The 20,890-nt window shown below is 35.1% G+C and overlaps 3 protein-coding genes and 1 long non-coding RNA gene across 10 annotated transcripts; 2 read left to right on the top strand and 2 right to left on the bottom strand.

The window, feature by feature from the left end:
- Positions 1-4,223, top strand: LOC105427896 (uncharacterized). Its single transcript, XM_089079783.1, has 7 exons — positions 1-180; positions 1,057-1,679; positions 1,784-1,856; positions 2,177-2,330; positions 2,442-2,639; positions 3,212-3,430; positions 3,612-4,223. Exons 1-7 carry the CDS (start codon positions 10-12, stop codon positions 3,638-3,640), a joined length of 1,467 nt encoding a protein of 488 aa, XP_088935909.1. The 5' UTR covers positions 1-9; the 3' UTR covers positions 3,641-4,223.
- On the bottom strand, positions 3,831-6,628 carry LOC105427865 (uncharacterized). Of its 2 annotated transcripts, none has more exons than XM_011639832.2 (3): positions 5,863-6,628; positions 5,217-5,516; positions 3,831-5,130 (listed from the first exon to the last, which is right to left on the bottom strand). In XM_011639832.2, exons 2-3 carry the CDS (start codon positions 5,505-5,507, stop codon positions 4,549-4,551), a joined length of 873 nt encoding a protein of 290 aa, XP_011638134.2. In that variant the 5' UTR covers positions 5,508-5,516; positions 5,863-6,628; the 3' UTR covers positions 3,831-4,548. The 2 variants fall into 2 exon arrangements, with proteins under 2 accessions (XP_011638134.2, XP_011638135.2); XM_011639833.2 differs by having other exon boundaries at positions 5,770-5,879.
- A 367-nt stretch (positions 6,629-6,995) lies between these two features.
- LOC105427866 (uncharacterized) lies at positions 6,996-18,109 on the bottom strand. 6 transcript variants are annotated; one of them, XM_011639836.3, is made up of 10 exons: positions 16,262-17,093; positions 15,917-15,983; positions 12,752-13,206; positions 12,399-12,682; positions 11,265-12,138; positions 10,927-11,192; positions 10,578-10,864; positions 9,781-10,195; positions 9,551-9,652; positions 6,996-9,459 (listed from the first exon to the last, which is right to left on the bottom strand). In XM_011639836.3, the coding sequence occupies exons 1-10, from the start codon at positions 16,277-16,279 to the stop codon at positions 9,120-9,122; spliced, it is 3,108 nt and encodes a 1,035-aa protein (XP_011638138.2). In that variant the 5' UTR covers positions 16,280-17,093; the 3' UTR covers positions 6,996-9,119. The 6 variants fall into 6 exon arrangements, with proteins under 6 accessions (XP_011638138.2, XP_011638141.2, XP_088935902.1 ...); XM_011639839.3 differs by having other exon boundaries at positions 9,781-9,988; positions 10,106-10,195; positions 10,927-12,138; positions 16,262-17,092; XM_089079776.1 differs by having other exon boundaries at positions 9,781-9,988; positions 10,106-10,183; positions 10,927-12,138; positions 16,262-17,092.
- Positions 18,110-18,144: 35 nt separating this feature from the next.
- On the top strand, positions 18,145-19,527 carry LOC105427868 (uncharacterized). Its single transcript, XR_016139893.1, has 2 exons — positions 18,145-18,345; positions 19,206-19,527. It is a non-coding gene; the product is annotated as an uncharacterized LOC105427868 (long non-coding RNA).
- The last annotated feature ends 1,363 nt before the right edge of the window (positions 19,528-20,890 follow it).

Here is a 20,890-nt window from a genome sequence, read left to right as displayed (position 1 = left end):
AATACTAGAATGTCCATACTACCAGCGACAGAGACGAATGTGTTTCGTTCGCCTCAAGAATGGATCCAGAGAGTAGCACCACCCATACAGTTACAGTTGACATCTTCCACGTCACCTTTGCCGATTTGCACGTCGTTACAACCTTTTCATGACACTGCGATTACTCATCATCCTTTGCAGGTATTTTTTTAATAAAAATACCTGGTTAAAAAATTTAAAGAATCTATTAATTATTTTAAAATATAATTAATATTTATATATTTAAATGTTTTCTCGTAAATATATAAAGGATAATTATACTTCAGAATAATTAATCGATTCTTTAAAAGTTTTTTTGTAATAGTTACAATATGAATAATAATCGTATATTCTTAATTGTGGAAAAGGATTTCCAGATCTATAAAGTTAATAAAAAATGAGAGCAATACAAAAATTACTGCATTTTGTCGATAATATAGACAAGTCCAACATCCCCTTAAAAAAAAAAAATATTTAGTTGCTGTTTAAGAAAAAAATAGAGATTTGCAATATACAACGATGTATCTTTTTTGGAAAATAATTATGTATTTTCTTTACACCAATTGATTCATCTCGTTATTCTATGCATAAAAGTATTAAGATATGTTGTTAAAAAAATGAATAATTTACGAGATATTTTATATTTTATGTCAAATTGCATGTCAAACCCAAGCCTCATAACTCAGAAAGTATTTACTAAAGAAGTACTTTATTATAGTGCTTTGCAGAGATCAACTACAATAATATGTAATAAAAAGTGGATATTTTCATTTAAAAAATAAAAGTTGATCTTTAAATGATCTTGAGAAAGAGCAGTTGTGACAAAGACAAAGTCATCATCAGATGTCCCTTTCTGAACCCTACAACTTTTAAAATGTTTTTCTTTAAAACGCTTTTCTAAAAAGATATTTCAATATTTTAAAATGAAACACCCTTTATAATGTTATATTTATGTGTTGCTAAAAATTCTCACAGTTTTTTATATGTAAATAAAACGCTTAAATTCTTCTAATAAATTTCTAACTTATAATTTTACAGATATACGAGAAATTTTTACCTTGTACTCAGCCAAATTCAATGACACCCATACCTGTGTATCAGCGACCAATAGAATTATATCAGGAGCCAGTAACAAAACGAAAAAGTCAAGGAGTCGACTTCAATAATCTTATTCTATTGACAAAGAATACCATCAAGACTCAACGTGGTCATTCAAAGGTTGCTATTCAGCAACCTTTTCTTCTGGATTCTAGACAGAACCTGAAGACTTCTGGTCATAATGTGCAAGTGCAGTGGTTCAATAGGGATCATTGTGTAAAGAAACCAAAGGAGGTCGTGACTATGAATACACTCGTGTCCGAATTACGCAGTTTTGAAGAGAAATATGAATATTGTAAAGGAATTGACACCAATTGGAGGCCAGCTGAATCATCGCAAAATAAACAAGGATCATCCGAAAATTCGTTTCGGTCGAAGAGTAAAATTTTTGGAAAAAAAAACTCAAGATACAAGTCAAAGGACAGACTCTTAGGAAATGAAAGTTCAAAGATCAGGATTATGGATGTTGAAGAAAAGGATAATAGGATAAAGCGGCCTCTTTACAGAGATGTTCTGGCGAATGTCTCGAGTGAAACAAATCTGGATAATGTCTTCGAGAAGAGGTACATTGAAGTTTTGTCAATTTATTTTTGAAGCATCAACTGATTTAATGGACGATATTCTATAATTAGATTTACTTATAGTTGAGCGTTTCATGGATTTTCAGATACGATGAGCTTGAACAGCAAGCGATGGAACAATACAGGAACTCGGAGGAGTCGCTGGCACTCAGATATCAGGCAATGAACTAAACTTGAATATTATCTCGTGACTAAATATCCTCACAAAAGATAAAATGATTCAAAAAAGAAATGATAAGATTATAAGACATAAATTTCTCGAAAAACAGATCGGATTTAGTACGAATAAGCCGGATTATAATATTTCCTTCAACTTTGATAATTATTAAACATCCTGAGAGAAAAGAAACTAATCTCTCAATTAATTCTTAATGCCAAAGACTATATATTTAGCTTCACAAATTCACAGTGTTCTATTTGATTTATTTTTATCTTCTATATAGAATAATCAAATTATACTGATATTTACGCTTTTGTAGGAATTGGAACGTCAAGCGTTGGAACAATATAGAAATAGTAATACCGTAGACGAAAAGCGGTCGATATCTTCTGAGGATCAGGATTGTCTCGATGGACAAAGATGCTCGGGGTATGGGCAATGCAGTCCTCTGAAAGAACATCCAGAAAGAAAAAGTAAGCATGACTTTGCAATAAAATTACTAAAATTGCTATACAATGCATTTGTTAAGTAGTACATTTTTAAAATTCTTTGATAAAAATTAGTTTTTTTAAATAATTTGTCAGGTTTTTCTCTTCCACAAATCACTTTGTTGAAGCCAAAGGGTAAATCCTTGCCGAATGTCTGTCACGGATCATCGAGTAATGATAGTAATCGACAGGCAGCCATCGTTTCAAGAAGTTTATCCACCTTAGTTGACAGATCGTCGAAGGAATCGAAAAACATATGTAGGGGTGCATCAGGAGATAAAATCAATGCGAGTGGTATGTTAATATATCTGCAATGTATAACATTGCAGATATGTGAAATGAACAATAGATTTAAAGAAAAGACGTAGAAAAATTTAATGAGACTATTCTTATTATGTTGATTATTAAATAGAACCTTCGGTAAATAAAATCACATAACTTCTTCTCTTTCACGCATCAATCCGTATCTACTTGGCTTTCTCGTCTGCAGTCATATTAGTTTATGATCAGTACATCATAGACAAGAAATGGCATGCGATAATTCCCGATGAGGAACTCTATTTTTTAGTTTTCTTTAAAATCATAATAATTTTGTGGTTTTGAAATTTGTAAAATGTGTGGAAAACTAAAATATCTGTCACGTAGAAGTGAAAAATAATTCCTAAAATAACGGATTATATTTCAAACATGATGAGCTGTCACTGGCCGCTTAAGAATGGCTGAAAAATGACTTGAAATTCTTGAAATTCTTGAAAACGATTCATTCCTCGCCTATGATGATGTCACAAAACCGAGTTGGCTGTTCGACAAAGCCGAGCCTTAAGTTTCGTAATTATTCGGTTTTAAAATCGTTGTTATTTTTAAAGTCTCAGTTCGAACATCGTCGAAACGGCGTCTGATACTGATGTCACCCTTCGAGCGTAAATCAGAAGCCAGACGAATAATAAAAGCGACGGAATTGCGAGCTAGTTGCTCGTTTTCCCAGACGAGGAGAAATGTGCTTGACTACTATCGGACCTCCGAAATCGCTCAGAATGGTAGCGGTGACGAAAATATAACGATTGTACAGTCGCCCGGCAGTGAAGGTATAATATCATATAAAATATGACAAACATATAGATCAGAATATTTTTCATTAATCAAGTCTTCATCAATTTCTTTTATTTTTTCATTCTAAATTTGAAATTACATTGATCAAAAATTTATTCTTTCATAACGATATTTACGTTAATAAAAACAAACGAAAAAGCTTCCTGATATTTTTAGTTTGGTTGTCCGGATTCTGGACTACTTAAAAGAAAATCAATCAAAGGAATTTTCTTAAGAAAACTTGAAGGCTTTCCGTGACTCTGTCGCCAAAACGATATCAGACTCGAGCCGAAGAAATTCTTCAGAACCAAAAAGCAAATCATGGTTTGTAATATAATTAATATTATGCATATATTATGAATATACATGTACGTATGGGAAGTAAGTTACAACGAATTCATGTGATACATATATATTAATATATAATGAATAAGATAGTTTACAAATCTTTTCAAGCTAAATTATTGCTTGTAAATAGTGACCAGATACTTATGAAATGCACTAAGCATTCTATCTATCTGTTCGTATTATATTATAAATTATTTTTTTATATTATAAAATGTAATACTGTAAAAGAGGTAACAAATCTAAACTGGCTATGTTATTCGATATCCATTTAGGATAAACGATTGATAAATGCGTCTATCAAAGTCTAAGTGGGTTTAAATATACTGGGAACATATCCTTTTGGAAATTATTCTTTTTCAGTCTCTTTAACTCTTTGAATCATCTGTCATGTAAATGGTATCCAATAGTACAAAGATAATAATAAGATAAAGCATTACAAAATATAGACATAAAAAAACATAAAAAAGACACAAGACATATAGACATAAATAAACATAAAAAATCTTACCTATGAAGATTACATACTATAAAAATTATTTAGTTTCTTTATAATTTCTTTACGCATATAAATATAATCTGTCTTTGCAAACCTCACATACACATATTTTTAAATATAGCATTGGAATAATCAAATACATTGTTCAAACATCTGCATTCATATGTATATGCAGTGTACATTCTTAAGATATATAAGATATTATGAGAATATTTTCATATAATAGAAGTGCGTTTAGAAAATTGCATCATTTTTCGCAACGGAATGAGTTTACCAATTGTCAAGAAACTCAAATCCAGTCTTTGGTATACTTCTCTCTTCGTCTTCTTGATTTAAATGGGATGACTGAAAGCTACTATAGGAACTGGGTGTTTCTAATAAAGCAGTCGATTCGTTTATATCGCTTGATTTCGTTCGTGACATTACTACCAAGGTGTTCGATTGGCTTTTATCTGTATCGGAATCCCTCACTAAGCTCTCCATATCATCTTCAACGTTGTTTTGCAATTTCAATAAAGAAGTCTTATTAATCAGTTTGGCAAATATACTATCGGAATGTTCACTGTCGATTCCATTCGTGAGTAAATCGCTACATTGGTCGTTCTCGAATAAATCATTGGTATAACAGTCTGATGGATAACAAGTGACTTGATGTGCAGAATTGTAGTTGTCATTTAGTGAACAATTGTTCCTTTGTGCCTTTCCAGGACTAGAAAAATGTGGTGATTCTCCAAAATGACTCTTCATTGACCTAGATGTCACATCTTCGCTAGAATCTATCAAACTAAGATTCATTTGCGATTGAGTCATAAATGAAAATGGTGCAGAGTGCTCATCTCGCCATCGTAATGTCTGTAACATTAGGTATAATCAAAGAGATGAGTTATCAATCTGTTATCTTTAATTTCTTTCCATGAATATTGATAACATGAACTTACCGAACCAGTTTCATCTATGACATATTTCATTCCAGTCTGTATACGTAGCTTTGGATACCACTCAGGTAATTCTTTGATCAATTCAACCTTCTTCAAGGTATACTTCAAAGCTACTTCTGGCTGAATTATAGTCTCGTTGATGGCTTGATTGCGCTCTGTTATGCTTAGAGTATTCCATAATCCCTCGTAAGCTTCTTTCGTCGCGGTTATATCCTCACCGATCCTCCGAGCTATAGGATTTATGTTATAAAAATATTCCTCTGCTCTTGCAACAATCGTGCTGGAGCTCATTCCGTTATGCTGAAATATAAACATTTATTATTGTTGAAACTAATCGCAATTATCAAATATATATAAACGAAAAGTACAAGTTCTATGTTTATTGAAATGTTAAAACAATATTACTTTTTTTTTTTAGTTTAAAGAATTAGAAAAAAAGTAAATTAAATTAACATTAAAATTAATAGACATTGGTAGAAATGGACATTAACTTTCTGATATCCATTTCTATCATTGTAGATTAACATAAATTTTGATTTAATTTACTCCTTACTTTTTTTTAAGTTTTAGAACTAAGAAAGATAACAAGTAGAACCGATTAAAATTAATTTGTATTGAAAGATATGGACATTATGTATAACCTTACACTTGACAAGAGGATATGCTGCCATCTAGAAAAGCCATTCGATTAATGCTTTGCTGCGTTACTTGATAAACTTGCTTGCTGCACACTTGCGCCCTCTTCAAAAATATTGCTTGCTAAGATAGAAGCGACAATTCAAATAGGCGCGAAGATAAATAAATAGGATTTACAAGATACTGTCAGCAACATATCTCAATGCAAACAGAAACAATGAGGAGAAAGTCTGTAGAAAAGATAAAATTTATTACAAAGCCATCGTAAATCTAAGAGAAATACAGAATTTATAGAGCTACCAAAAGATATAAAATTAAAGTGCGTTGATGCCGCTTAAATATAAGTAACGAAAAATTATGATGTGTGATTATGTAAATATGAAATAAAGTGCAATACTGTTAGTACCGTTATATCGTTAAACTTTTGATTTTACGGGTGGGGAAATTGCAATAAAAAAAGTCAAATGGAAAAAGTAACATGTCTATATTATTTTTCATTCTTTAAATGGCGAGGATCGTTTGAGGAACTAATGAAGCCAAAATATCTTCAGATATGTAAAACAAGAAATCGAATAATGTCTCGCTTTGTATTCGACTACGAAGGAACAAGCTCGTCTAAATGTAATATTCATTTAAATCGTCTATATGTAAATATTCATTTAAATATACATGTTAAGAATCCCGTTTAAAAACGAAGATGAACGATACAATGCCCAATCGTTCTTGTACATTCGGATCTGCGACGAAAATATTCATATACATATATATATATATATATATATATATATATATATATATATAAAATATACATATATATATATATATATATACATTATTTTTTTATTATCATACACACATATATAATATTTGAATATCTCATTACCAGTCGCTTGCGATGATAAATCGTTTCTCTATGAATTCGACAGATGACTGTTTATTTAAAGTATATAAATTAATATAAAGAATAATGTATGTAAAGAATAAATGTATAATAATATATAACATAATATGAAGATGCATAAAGTATTAAGTATATAATTAAAAAATAAAACCACTTATTGCGTATAATATATAGGAATGATAATAAATAAAGATTGCATATATGATATTATGCGTATATGATAATATGTTTATAAAAACATGTTTCAAGTATAAAGGAATATATTTTTAATCACTTTTGTCTTTCTTTTTACAAAATGTATGTACAACCTAGTTGTGTTTTAATATTTTATCAATTTTACAAAATAAAAATTGCTTTCTTCTCTTACAACAAAAAATGTTTAAGATATTTTTCTCATTAACATATCAATGCTTGTTTCGATGATTGTAATCTTTTTAAAAGAACTTATCCATTCCACGTGTTCGGTAAAGAAATATGTTTTTGAATGTGTATTGAACAATTTGACATTAAAAATTTATTTTATATATATATATATATATATATATATATTAAAGTTTAAACCTCCGTTGGTAATAATTTTGTGATTAATATTTTGTATCAAGAAATTGAAAATTTTTCTAAAAAAAAAGTTTTTAATAAAAGTTTTTATGAAAATGATTCTGTTTAATCTCAAAATATATTTCTTTACCGAATAATCAAATGGGTAAACTCTTTAAAATAGAGACACATATATATATGGATATAACAATATTAAATATAGTATTTTATCCATATAATTTTTTATTATTATCTGGCAAAATAATTTTGTCTGATTAGGTACATTAGTTTATCGCATATTGCACACATAGTTTGTCTGTATTTCTTAGGTTGTATCATAAGAAATTGCTGAATCTCCATTTATAAGACAAAATAAAAATGCCACATATTGAAAATAGCAAAATTTATTTTAAATACATTAACATTTGCGATTATGTAAATTCATTTTCAAAATTAACCCATTTCATTAATTTCATTTAAAATAAAATTTTTCGAATCACTATTGAATAGTTTCTTTAACTTCCTTATCTAAAACTATATTAATCTGAATTGTATTAATTATAAAACTCATTTATTTAAGTTTATTAAAGAAATTTAAGTTTATTTAAAAGAAATGTACACGTGTATTCTTGCCATATTTTCTATTTCCGTAAAGGAAGTTATATAAAAATAATAAATAAAAAAAAATTGGAAAGTCCAATATTATTATGAACACAATAACACAAGTGTATTTTGAAGTATTTTATTTTAAATACTTTCAACTGATCGAACATCAACAATTTGATATGATACAACCCAACATCTTATATTTGATACTATATAGTTTTTCAGTATAGTTTTTCAATCGACAAAAAGTTATAAAATTTTTCATTAAATATATTTTAAAGTTAAAATACTTCAACAATAAAGAAAGATTTAGCTGTATAGTTATTTTTTGCTAAATAATTTATACATTGGAACGTGTAAGTTTAGCAGAGAACTTTTTCTATATTTTTGATATCTTTATTAAAAAAAATATACAAAATAATTCATGGGGTTTAAGATTCTTTTTATAATGATATATTACATACCTCGTACTTTAACCCTTTAACTACGAATGGCCACAGTGCATGTCCACCGAGTACTAGGCTACCATTGCATTATGAACGGCCACTGTAATGCACAGCCGACACATGTTTGCCGCGTACGAAGCTAAAGCGAAACTAAGTTACTACAAAGCAACAATGTTTATCTGTAGCAATAATAAATGAAAATAAACTTATTATAAGATATGACTTTACCGCATTATTAAAATAATAAAAAAAATTAAAATTTGTCCGCAACAATCACACTTGCAGCTCGCTCTCCCGCACGACGGTAGCATTTCTCGGTTAGTGCTCTGCTGCAGCGAAAGGGTTAATTACCTAGATTAATTGGATCTTAAAATCTTATTTTATCAAAATGTAGTATAATTTTAATCAGAAAAGTTTTATGTGAAGAATACTGTATTGCTTTAAGTCTATAAATAAATTAACAAATTTTATGTCTAAGTTCAGTCGTCAACTATTTTTTTCACAATAAGATAAAAAAGATTCATAAATAAATCTCGCATATATGTACTTCTTATACATATAAAGAACATTTCAATATATTCTTTATACACAACACGTGGCATTTAAGACGACTCTACTTAAACTATATCACGGTTTTCTCTTCAGAAATCAGAACATGTCATATGTCATGGTCATTGGCAATACAGTAACAAGTAAAGCAATTTGAATATGAGAATAATAACCAAAGAGGAGCGTGATTGCACACGTGGAATAGGCCAAATGCGAGTTCGTCCGCAGTTACCCGTTCGATATATGCTTAAGAGGACCAAGACTTAATATAGAGGTAGCACCAAGCGCACCTAGATTGCAGGTGCTCGTATTTCTCGCACCGTCTATCGTGATAATCGGCAAACCGAAGTAACCACCGGTTTGAGCACTTAACTGCGACAACGGTATGTAGCTTTGAATGCCTAAATTCGCCAAGCGGTTCAGAACATGCGGCGACTTTAGATCCACAACCGGTAGAGCCAATTCCGTGCCTCCGTTTTGTGTCACGGTATCAACTTCTTTATGGTAAGTCTGTTTATGCGTTGTCAATGCCTGAACTGTAGGATACTGAGCTGGACAAAGATTACACCTTAAAAAAAAAAAAAAAGGAACTGATCAGTTCTGTCGCCATGTGTGTCACTATTTTAAGAAAAAAAATGAGTGAAAAAATTATAGCTCACCTGTGAAGCAGTTTACTGGTCGTTCGATGAGTTGCCATGTGCTGTGTTAACATATCTTGATTTTGAAAATTCTTATCGCATACCTGACACGTTAACATTGCTCTGGAAAATGTAAATATATATATATCTCATGAGCTCTCTTGTGCTCTCATAAGCTAATCATTGACTAGTAAATATAACAATATAAATAGTATATAAAAAACCTAGATGAGATGATATAATTTTCTCACCTAGGCGGTCGACCACGTCTAACCACTGGCATCTGCGGTGGAGTATCCTGCGTAAGATCCACAGTCGGTGGTCTCGGTGGTCGCTCGACTTGGTCATTAATGGGCGATTTGTTCTGTTTATTTTGCGGAACAGCAAATTGTCCTTGCTCTTGTTGCTTTCTTTGTGAACTAGTTGGTATGATAGAAATAGCGGAATTCAGATTGAGCGCTGTAACATTTAAAGGCTGCTGTGAAGGTGGTGGCCTCTGCTGCTGCTGAGAAGGTATTTGCTGTTTGTTTTGTTCATTTGTCTTATTTTTATTTGCAGCTGGAGTAACGGTTATACCTCGAGCCGCGAGGACATTCGCCACTGCCTTGGCATCGGATTTCTTTCCCCCCGGATTTGACGTATTCTGGACTTGAGCTGGGATGGAACCTTCAGATTAGTAAAAGACAACGCTATTTTATTGTAATGCACCCCTTCTGCGAATATAGTAATATAATAATTTTCTTTAAAAGATCTATATTCTATACACAATGCAGCATACATATGCAACAAAATAAAGCAAATAGAAAAATTAAAACTAAAACTCATTAAAATTAAATTTCGAAATTGCAAATGTAATAAATATAATCTTTTTTTGTAAAAAACAATTAATAAAAATCATAAGAAATAAATTTCATAGAAGAGGCACTTTATACAGGCTGTAGCGAATTAAAAAAAATGCAAGCGATAACAGAACTTAAAGGACAATTGATATATAATTGTATATAATTGATTTATAATAAAGTACGTTTTTAGCATGATATAATCTTACCAGGTTGCCGAACACTTAAAGTGATCGAATCTGTAAGATGTATCGTAGAATCATTTCTACTGGTTTGTTGTGTAGTAGCCCCCTGAACATTTTGAATAACAGGTAATCCGTCATTTCTCTTTTGTTGAGCTATGACATGGCAGTCTGCATCTTCATTTCTATCAGGTAATAAAACGTCCATACGTCTCTTTGCGGAGGTATTATTTTGTGGTTGTATAGCCTGCTGCAAAGGCCTCTTCATGCGTTGGCGAGGAACTGGACCAGTAGTTTGTGGTAATCGTGGTGCCCTGAAAATTAAAGGCAACATTTAATAAACACATTCGCGCATATATACGAAAGATACGTTTACCTGCTGTTTTGAATAACAGACGCCGATGGATATCGACCCCGTGAAACTTGTTGGGGCATTTGGGGATGCATTTGCGGGGGAGGCGCAGCTATCTGAGGATATGGATTTGGTCCATACTGATACAAATGCGCCATATGAGGTGGATAGTGTATACCCTGTGGACCAGATACTCTGTACAAAGGTGGTCGCCCTGGTGGTTGTACAAAATAACTTGGTGCAGGTATCATCGTATTAGCTCCTGGAGGAAGACTAGGGGGCATTTGCGTCTGTGGAAGAGGCATACGCTGCACTTGCTGGGCCAGTTGCTGTACAGGTGGTGGTAGTTGTTCAAAGTTTACCGGCGGTATTTGCATTTGCTGACCAGCAGCACTGCCGGTTGCCGCCGCTGCCACCGCATTGAATGTCGGTGAATTGGTCTGATGCGGCGATGTTAATGGCGATGTCCTACTGAGTTGATGTGAGCCGTTCGTCGACGATGTCTCCACAGATGCAACAGAAACAGTATGAGGCGAATGCGTGGTTTGGCCTAGATGTGACGTATTTGTGTTTGACGATAAATGATGAGGTGACAATTGACTCACGCTTGGTGAGAGCGGGGTGCTGTGCACCTGCGCTCGATGTATCGACACCTCCATCGAAGAATGAAAAATGAGATTAGCACATTCCGGTATATTGCACTGATAATGACCGGCTTTGCTACGATGCTCATCCAAGTGCGCAATGTCTTTGAATTTTTCATTACAAACGCGACACATGTTGACGGTCTCCGCCAGTTTCTCGAGGGGCACGTACTCTGCCGTCTCACTGGATGATAAATTATTCGATAACGATACGTCATTCGGATTGCGTCTCTGATGTTCGATGAGAAAGTTCTGCAAAATTGATCCAGCATTGTCCATGCTAGCGTCGGTATCTCCCTGTTGTTCACTATCATCTTTGTTGAAATCTTCATTGTTTTTGCTTGATAAATCAGCAGACAATTGATTCCAATTGAAATTTTGTGTCTGTGATGTATCAGTTGATTCTCTGTTCTTATCTTCACTGTCAGATATCGAGGTACGTTCAGTTGTATGATTGGAAAACGTAAAAGATTTTGGATTGATACTGATGGAAGAACTCTGCTCGAGATTATGTATCATGCTGGATTCATGATTCCTGTCATTTTCTTCCTCCACTGATGAACTGTCAATTAGTTGATTCGCTGATCTGGAACTATAAAAAAAGATCTAAATCCAGAAAGATATCACAACCAGGATACATAGTTAGTACATGTAACAGTTTAAATAGCCTTAGATATTTAAAAAATTAAAAAAGATTAAAATATATAAAAAGTATATAATCTAAACAAAGATAATAATTTATTATTTTTATATTTTCTTTTTGATTCCATTTTACTATTAAGTTCTCATCTTAAATGATCAATAGAAATGTGATGTATCTATGTTATTCAATAGCATAATCTACTGATTTACCTTGACTGTTCACCAAGTTTTTTCAAATTTTCAATAGTTTCCCTGCAGGTTGCCTCCAAAGCATCCGTTTCCTCGTGATCCTCGGATTCTGAAACTCTTTTCTCAGAATTGTCAAAGTTGTCAGTGCTTTGTGTATCATCAACATTTTGATCATCTTTCTCAGATGGATTTGCCATATCACTCCCTACATCAGAGTCACTCTCATTAATGTCTGTGGATGGTCTTTCATTTTCTTCAAGAGGATTGTGATGGTCGGTATCCAACTTGACATTGTCATAATCATCCTATAAACAGAACCAGGAAAATAAAAAAAAAAATCTCAACTTCAACACAATATCTAAAGAAAGACTCACTTGTTGATCTACCATCACGTTTTCAAAAGGTTCATCAACTGAGTTCTCCACTGCCTTATTGCTTCTAGTATCATTTTCCTTAGCACCTGCCACGTCTCTCTGCTGATAGTACTTAATGACCGGATAAAAATTATTATTCACAACAGTGAAATCTTCTGATTTTGAAGACTTTTTCAGAGTAAGCTTGAGAGAATCGGCCACACTCTTTTTCTTCAGTGTCAATTTCAGCAAGCCGGTTTTCTCAGGATCCAGCCAGTACGTATCGTTCTTCACCCTCACCACTTTTGGATTTGCCACCCTCTTGAGGACAATGCGAAGTTTTCTCAGGTGCGTATTAATGTGGACGCGAAGCGGCTTTTTGGAGGCGAATCGTTCGCCGCAAATGTCGCAATCCAGTAGAAATTGCTGACCGTTCAGACTGTCGTCGGACGAGTTGGGAATGCCCTCACTCTCGTCTGAAACAGAATGCATCGGTGCCGTCACTACACCTTTCCTCCAGAGAAGGTTACATCTTCCCGTCGTATCGCGCGCCTGTATTTCATTACACCACGCATACACCGTCGCGCTCCCGTGTACATGTAAAGTTTGTTTGGTGCGCAGAAGTTACATCGTTCCTGCGGGGTAGGGAAAGAAAGAGAGGGACGAACGCGCGGAAGAGGCGAGAAAAAGAGAGAAAGAAAGAGAGAGAAAGATAGAGAACACGAGAGAGGTCGGGTACAAACGCACCGAGGTGACACGCCGACGGAGCAAAGTCGTTTCTGCTTTGTTTCTTCGTCAACGCTGATCGCCGATGGAATGTCGTCGGCAAATCGTTTGCGATTTACCGCGCTTTCCTTCACACAACTGTCAAAATCGGTCTTCGCGGCCTCGAAATCCTCCCCTCGGGCGAACTTGACGGTTATGCGCGAGCGCGCGTTCTCGCAGCACAGTATATGCCAGTACGCGGAAGCCACGAAGAGACGCGCTTTACATCGAGCGGCGCGCGGTTTCACGCGGATATATACATATATCCGTATGTATACACATATATCCGTATGTATACACATATATATTTATTTACATATAAGGTGCGTAAACAAATCGACGCGCGCGATTTCTTCGCGTGGCGGTGTCGCGTCGTCGCGGGCTGACGCGGGTGCCACGGTCGTGGGTCATGGATCACGCAAAATGGCCGACGCCGGAGAATAATTGCTTCTCTCGCTCTCGTCGAGAATTGAAAACACGACTCGCCAATCGATACGCAGTTAAAGCGCGCAGCGCATTGGTCGCTTTCGTATCCGCACGTGATTTCCCGCCGACGATTGGTCCAGCGGCCGCGCGGCATGCTCTATACACGCCGCGACGAGTTCCGCAAGTAGGAAAGAGAAAGAGAGAAGAGAGAGAGAGAGAGAGAGACAGGGCGCTCGCGCGCCGAACACTCGATTCTTCGCTCAACGTCAACTGACAACTAATGTCAACCGATTGATTGACCGACTAACTGACCGACTGACCGAATGAATTTCAATCTTGGTTCGAGCGCTCTACTCGCCTCGTCCCTGATCCTCGACGGAACAAAGATAAGTTCAAGTTCATCAACATCTGAGATCCATTTTTTGAAGAAAATCAAACAACGAAAAAAAAGTAGGGACTCGAGGACTCGAGGACTCGCATAAACAAAAGCGAAGACTGTTTGATCTGAAACGTTCCGAAAGAAACGGAAAGTAACGCGAGGATCATTTCGGAGAAATCATAAAATTGGCACGATCGAACGGAAGAATTAAAGGTAGATGCTCGACTATTCGATGACGCCGACTATAAGCGAGTTCGATACCGTGCAGCGACACATTCGCCGGCACTCGAGAAGTAAGATTTCCGGAGTCCCGGGGGAGGGGGAGAGGTGGGACGTGTTATTACGCGATGTCGGTCATTATCGCATGGTGTGATTAAGCGCGCGCTTCTTGCCGCGTGTTTACTAATTCCTAACCTATAACTAACGCGAGCATGCCCGGCGCGATTTTGCTGTTTCCTCGACTTTTGAGTGACTTTTGAGTGACCTTTTTTTTTTCGAAAATCAACGACGCTAACAACGACTCATTAAAAATAGATGCGGAGGATGTACCGAATATACAAATATTTTAAGATATCTCGAGAGATATCTTTTTAGAGAGACAATGATGAGAGACATAGATATACGAAAGAAAATAGGATGTTGCTGAAAAAAGCGCTTATGGCACAACGAGATCAGACGCTGTAGCTGTTGAAAATCACAATTCATGATTTATTGGATCTTTCATATATAATTTTATAACATTTAAAAGGAGATACATGTAATGAGACAAAAGGAGACATCAATTTCTTTGTGCAAAACAATAGAAACAGGAATATATTACATTAATGAATTGACGTTCATAGGAAGTTTATTACAAAATTATAATAATTTCCAAAATAACACAGAGTAACATAGAGTAATACTTAGCATTATAAAGTACAATACTATCAGAAAATCATGAAAACAAAAAATTGTTGGCAGGGATCGAGAAACGATATATAAATTTTTTTTTATAAAACAATAAATATATTCAAAATAATAACAAATATTACAATTAAAAAAAATTTAATTCATATCTGTATGCACATTTATCAGCACATCTATAAGATGAATATAGATTGATTTTCTCAAGATCAGAGACAAAGTCAATATCAATAGGATTCATTTCCAGGTAAGAAGCGAAAAAAGCAAAGTCAAAATATAATAGGAATATAATGTATAGAGTTCCGGTTCAATAGAGAACAAATTTTACAAATAGAACAACAGTAATACTGAGTAATACAACAATGTTGATTGATTCACTATAAATAATATTCCTCCATGTCTGACACAAATGTTATCCAATAAATCTTGATAACATTTTCAATTTAAATTAAATAATAATAAATTAGATAGTTAATAATTGAACATTTTTGAAATAATAGTAATATAATAGTGACATAAAAAAATAAATATTGTATGTTAAATACTTGTAAAAAAATGTAAAAAATTATTTTTTATAAAATCTTTTAGAAATCAAGATCTATAACATAAAAATATGCTTTCTTTAATTATTGGTCTGTCTTTACAGAATTATACTTTATAGAATTAGTATTAGTCTATGTTACAACTGATTATTGTTATACAAACACACGTACCGAAATTTTGCAACAGCTCCACAGCGCCGTCCTTATAGATCTTATTTTTTGGAGAAAATTTAAATTCCTGAAAATCGTGATACAACGAATTATTTTTCAATCGGTGAACGAATAAACGATACTCGGAAGTTTTTGTCGATCGGACGAAAAATTTTTACACGTCAATATCCGATCGCGTTATATCGCGTTATCCAATCTGCGCAAATTTTGATTAATGGAATAAAAATGAAAATGATCTCGTGTTTCTTCTTCTTTTTTTTTTTTTTTCCCCGCGAGATTCGTCACAAGTTTCCATTTTTTCGCGCGCAATTAAACACGTATATCGCGGCCAGGCGTTATACTTACAGACATTGTTATCAACATCAGTTTATCCTGAGATGAAAGATCCCGTCGGACATTATAAGCGGCAACGCGAACATCGCGTACTATCAGCGAGAGTCATTGGCCAGTACTAGTACGCGCGTATTACCGCCGATTGCGATTTTCACCGAAACAACCCGAGATTCCCGACGAGATACTCGCGAGCGGAGCGAACTCGGTATTCCTCGCTCGGGCGGGTGGTCGCGCGAATGAGCGCAGGTAGACTCATACGTACTCTCGCGAGCACAACAAGATTTGAGAGGTGCGCGACACTACATGCGGGACTACACACCGGCGACCCGATGTCTCCTTTAAAACCTCTCGAACCGGTAAATTGTTCAGCGGTAGGTAAAGTCAATTAAACACGCGCGCTTTCTCGGCGCATTAGGCGGCATCGGTGAGACAACACGCTGAGAGAAAATTGGCTTCTCATCTCGTCGTCGTGGGCGCCGCGCGGCATTAAGTTGTGGTGGCTATGACAACGATGATGATGATGATGACGGCGGCGGCGGCGGCGGCGGCGGCGGCGGCGGCGGCGGGTAAACATAAAAAAGTGGTCCATCTTCCTGTCGTAGGTGCCATCGTGCGAATACAATTATATTCCTGCGCTTTCTTCGCGGGAGCTTTCTTTTACACATCATGTTTAAACATGATCGACAATGTCATAGCATGATCCACACTCTTCCGGCCGTGATCGGTTACGGCGGTACTATTACTACTACTACTACTATTACTACTACTACTATTACTACTACTACTACTAGTACACTCATTCGTTTCAAAGCGGAATTTCAGTGACGTGACGTGCAGTCCCCGGCGGCGGCCGCGGCTATGATCCATCGCCCTACTCGCGTCCAGTCAGTCTGAGTTTATTATTAGTACCGAGGTACCGATATGGGGGGTAGCAAAAGACGCAAGTCGATGTCGATCGCGCACGAGCAGCAGGATAATTAACTCGATATGAATTGTTGAATACGAGTTCAGGATTTTCAGATGTGTCGTTTTGTAAAGACGCGCGCGCGCGCGCGCACTCGTGAGGCAGCGTGCGCCGTTTGCCGTTCCAGGCGGCGGGATTATTTTACTTTCCCTCCCCTCTGTCTCCCACCCTCTACTCCAATCCGTCGCCCTCCCTCCTTCCTCCCCGTTCCCTTTCTCTTGCTCTCTTGCTATCATCATTGCGCTCCATGCTTCTCCACCTCCCCTCTCTCCTTCCCCCGCCCTCTCTTTCTCCTCCTCTTTGCTGTCTGCTCTTGCCGCGTCTCTTAGCGTTTGGAGGATTCACTCTCGTTATGCTTATGTACGTATTATATACTTACACATGCATGGATGTTGAATCCTTCACATGGAACCCAGCAAATATAAAAAGTATTATCACAACGTGTGATGCAGTCAGTCAGACAGGAAGGCAGGCAGGCAGGCAGGCAGGCAAGCGGGCGGGCGGACGGACGGAAAATAACAAGTGTGGAGGAAGAAGATGAGGCTAAGAAAGAGAAGAGTGATGAGGGGAGAAAGAGCGGTGGTGGAAGGAGTATAAATTGAAATTAAGTCAACCTAACGTGTACTCAAGTACGGGTGGGGAACCAATGAGCGACTGGAGTCGCTCGTAACCACAACCTGTTAAACTATTCTGTGCCACTCGCCCCCTTCTGCCGCGCGTAGTCGCTTTTCCTCTACCATTCTTCCCCTCCCCCTATCTTCGCCGCCCTCTTCTACCAAGTTTTCTCCTCTTCCCCTCACCTCCCTCGCTCCTTCCTTCTCGCTCGCACTCACGCTCCAAATACCGTGGCTTTCAACCGAATCCCTCATTCCATGCAATTCCCCAGCGAAATCGTCAACGCCAACTGTCCAATTGCCGCCTGTCATCCATTGTATTTAAAAGCACCGCTGACGTTTAATATCCATAATTTCGCGACGGCGGTTCTTCTGGTTCTGTGGAAATTGAAGGGAAACGGCATTTGCTTTTTCCCTGAGAACATGCTGTTTGACAGCCATCGTGACATTGATCCGTAAGAAGCTGGAGATACCAACCAACAATCTCAACGACTCAAAGCTGGTCTCAGAATGTCATGGTGGATACGTCATACTTTACTTTCAGCCATAATTAAATCCCTCGCGATTGGTCGAATCTTGTACAAATGATATATTTATCATACAAAAATCCTTTCAATACAGTGATTTAAATTATTGTACGAATAAAATTATTATAATTAACTCTATTGGAATAGGCATCTATTGTATTTAACCAATTATTAAATACATTATTTTGTTCTTTATCAACCGTTATTTTATATCAATAATGATAATCAATTTATGTCTCAATTTTTTACAAAAATAGTTTATTAATTGCAATCAATATAATGTATATATATGTTATTATGAATATCTTAAGTCACACTATTTTATTCCATCTTTTAAAAAATTCTCTAATATGAGCATGATTAATTGATAATTTAATTTTTCCTAGTTTTTTATTTCATAATGCTAATTAATTTAAACTTCTGAGAAACTTACGTGATAAAAAATATGATTAAGTATCATTATATGATATTGCATTTATGTAATGCAATAAAACACGACATTTAATATTTATACATATATGGGAGGTTGATTCATAAGGGATACGTCGATTTTTTTTCTCGAACAAATATTTTCTCATAAATTTTGAAATTTTAAATAAATTATAATTTTTATATTTATAAAATTTTAAATTTTAATTTTAAGATTACATAATATATGTGAATTATGTCACCTTTTTGAGATATTAATGTTAATGATATTTTAACAATTAAATTATTAAAAATTTTTTATTAAAATATTTTTTCTGGAAAATGCTTGATTCAAAATAAAAAATGATATTAATTAATGTGATATTTAAAATGCATCGCTTAGTATGTAAATTGAAAAGATAAGCGAGCCGTATTTTTTCCAGATGCTTTTCTAAGGAAAATCTATAGTATGCAGAAATAGTATAATTGCATCCCGGATAACCGGTTTAGCTGATGGAATTTATACAGCGAGCAAGGCGTGGCTGGTAATGGTTAGAGGTCGATGAGGACGAATATAGTAGGGGAACTTAACGGAACATGTCGAAAACGGCCGAATCTGCCGTCTATTGATCGTAACGAATCTCGGTCCCAGATATTCGAATAGCACAATGCCTGGATTCTATATTTAGAACGTACCCTTATAGAAAATTGACTTTATTTTATTTGGTAGACTTAAAGAAAAGATCTTGTGTGCGATGAATAGAACGATTGTTCTGAGCTCATTTGTATGCCACACCCCTCCCTTCTCCTCCCGCCGAGCAGGAAGGAAAAGCGATGCAGTTGTACATAAATTATTTAAATAAATATTTTTGGAGTTATAGTTATGTGCTTTGAAAATTGCTATCATTAATCAAGATGTCTTATATGTATTACGAAGTAGACACATTCTGATGGTATCTTCACTCACGAAGAATAAAAATCTGTCAAGGAATGTAACGCTTCAGTCGTTGCCTACAAATTGTGTTTAGTTGCAGACGAAAGTCATTAGGCTTATTATTTATTCGTTTTACTCGTTTTTTATCATCATAACAAGAAAACTCGTTACGGCACTTTGCTGTTGCTCATTAATAAATCGACACAATACTCAATGTTTAAATAAAAGCGATATCAGCCAACCAGATATTGCTGCGACCTTGCGCTGTAAAGCTACAAGCATGCAATTGGGTGGTCAAATATGCACCCGGTTGCTACTAGTATTTACATTCCGAGAAATACTTGACTATCGATCGTTCCTGTCCCCACTCCGCCACATAACTTCCGTTCTACGGCTAGTAGAAACTCCGTACTAGTATGAGCAATGAGTGTTAGTTTGGCGCAGAGAAGGTAATCCCCTTTATGGAGCAGGCAAGATTATCACGATATAGTAGCAGTGTAACTTGGGTACGGAAAAAAGAAGTGGGAGAAGAAAAAGAGGTGGAAGAGGAGGAGATCGGGAATGAGAGAAGGAAGAGAGAGAAAGAGATGGAACATGACTCGTAACGTACATTGACCTACCATTTCCCTCTGTTACTTCCCCTCAAATTCAATTTTACCACGAGTTGCGCACAATATTTTAAGCTCGATTTTTTCTTGATGAGTTTTATTTATGCTAAATAGAGACAGAAAAGGAGAATTTTTGATAGCGTTTCGTTAACGAAGCTAAAAATATATTTTATAATTTGTTCGTGTTTATCGTACCGACTTCTTTCATCCAATGCAATTTTTTTACATAAACTTTTGATATCTGAATCATTTCTTTTATCACTCTGCATGTATTTATATTCATTTTTGTAGATTAGTTGTATCTTATATAATTGTAGAATTCATACACTAACTGCTGTTGTCAATGTTAATTCAATCATAAAGAATATATAATATTTCAAAGTTCTCAATTATTAAAATTCGAATAGTAAATTTGTTAAAATTTATTAAACTTTTATTCTAGTTATTCTTTTATTTTTTTCTCTTACTTCAGCAATATGCGTTTATAACATAAGTGAATATTTATAATACTAGAAATTTGTTTATGTATACTAAATAAGCTTCAGCAATATCAGATATAAATATAATAGTATTTATTACAACTTAA

Source organism: Pogonomyrmex barbatus, unplaced genomic scaffold, assembly GCF_055798465.1.
Source record: "Pogonomyrmex barbatus isolate J1 unplaced genomic scaffold, ASM5579846v1 scaffold3, whole genome shotgun sequence".
In the NCBI taxonomy this organism is placed as follows: Eukaryota; Metazoa; Arthropoda; class Insecta; order Hymenoptera; family Formicidae; genus Pogonomyrmex; species Pogonomyrmex barbatus.
The sequence above is the reverse complement of the archived record's forward strand: the minus strand, read 5'-3'. Positions and strand labels throughout refer to the sequence as shown.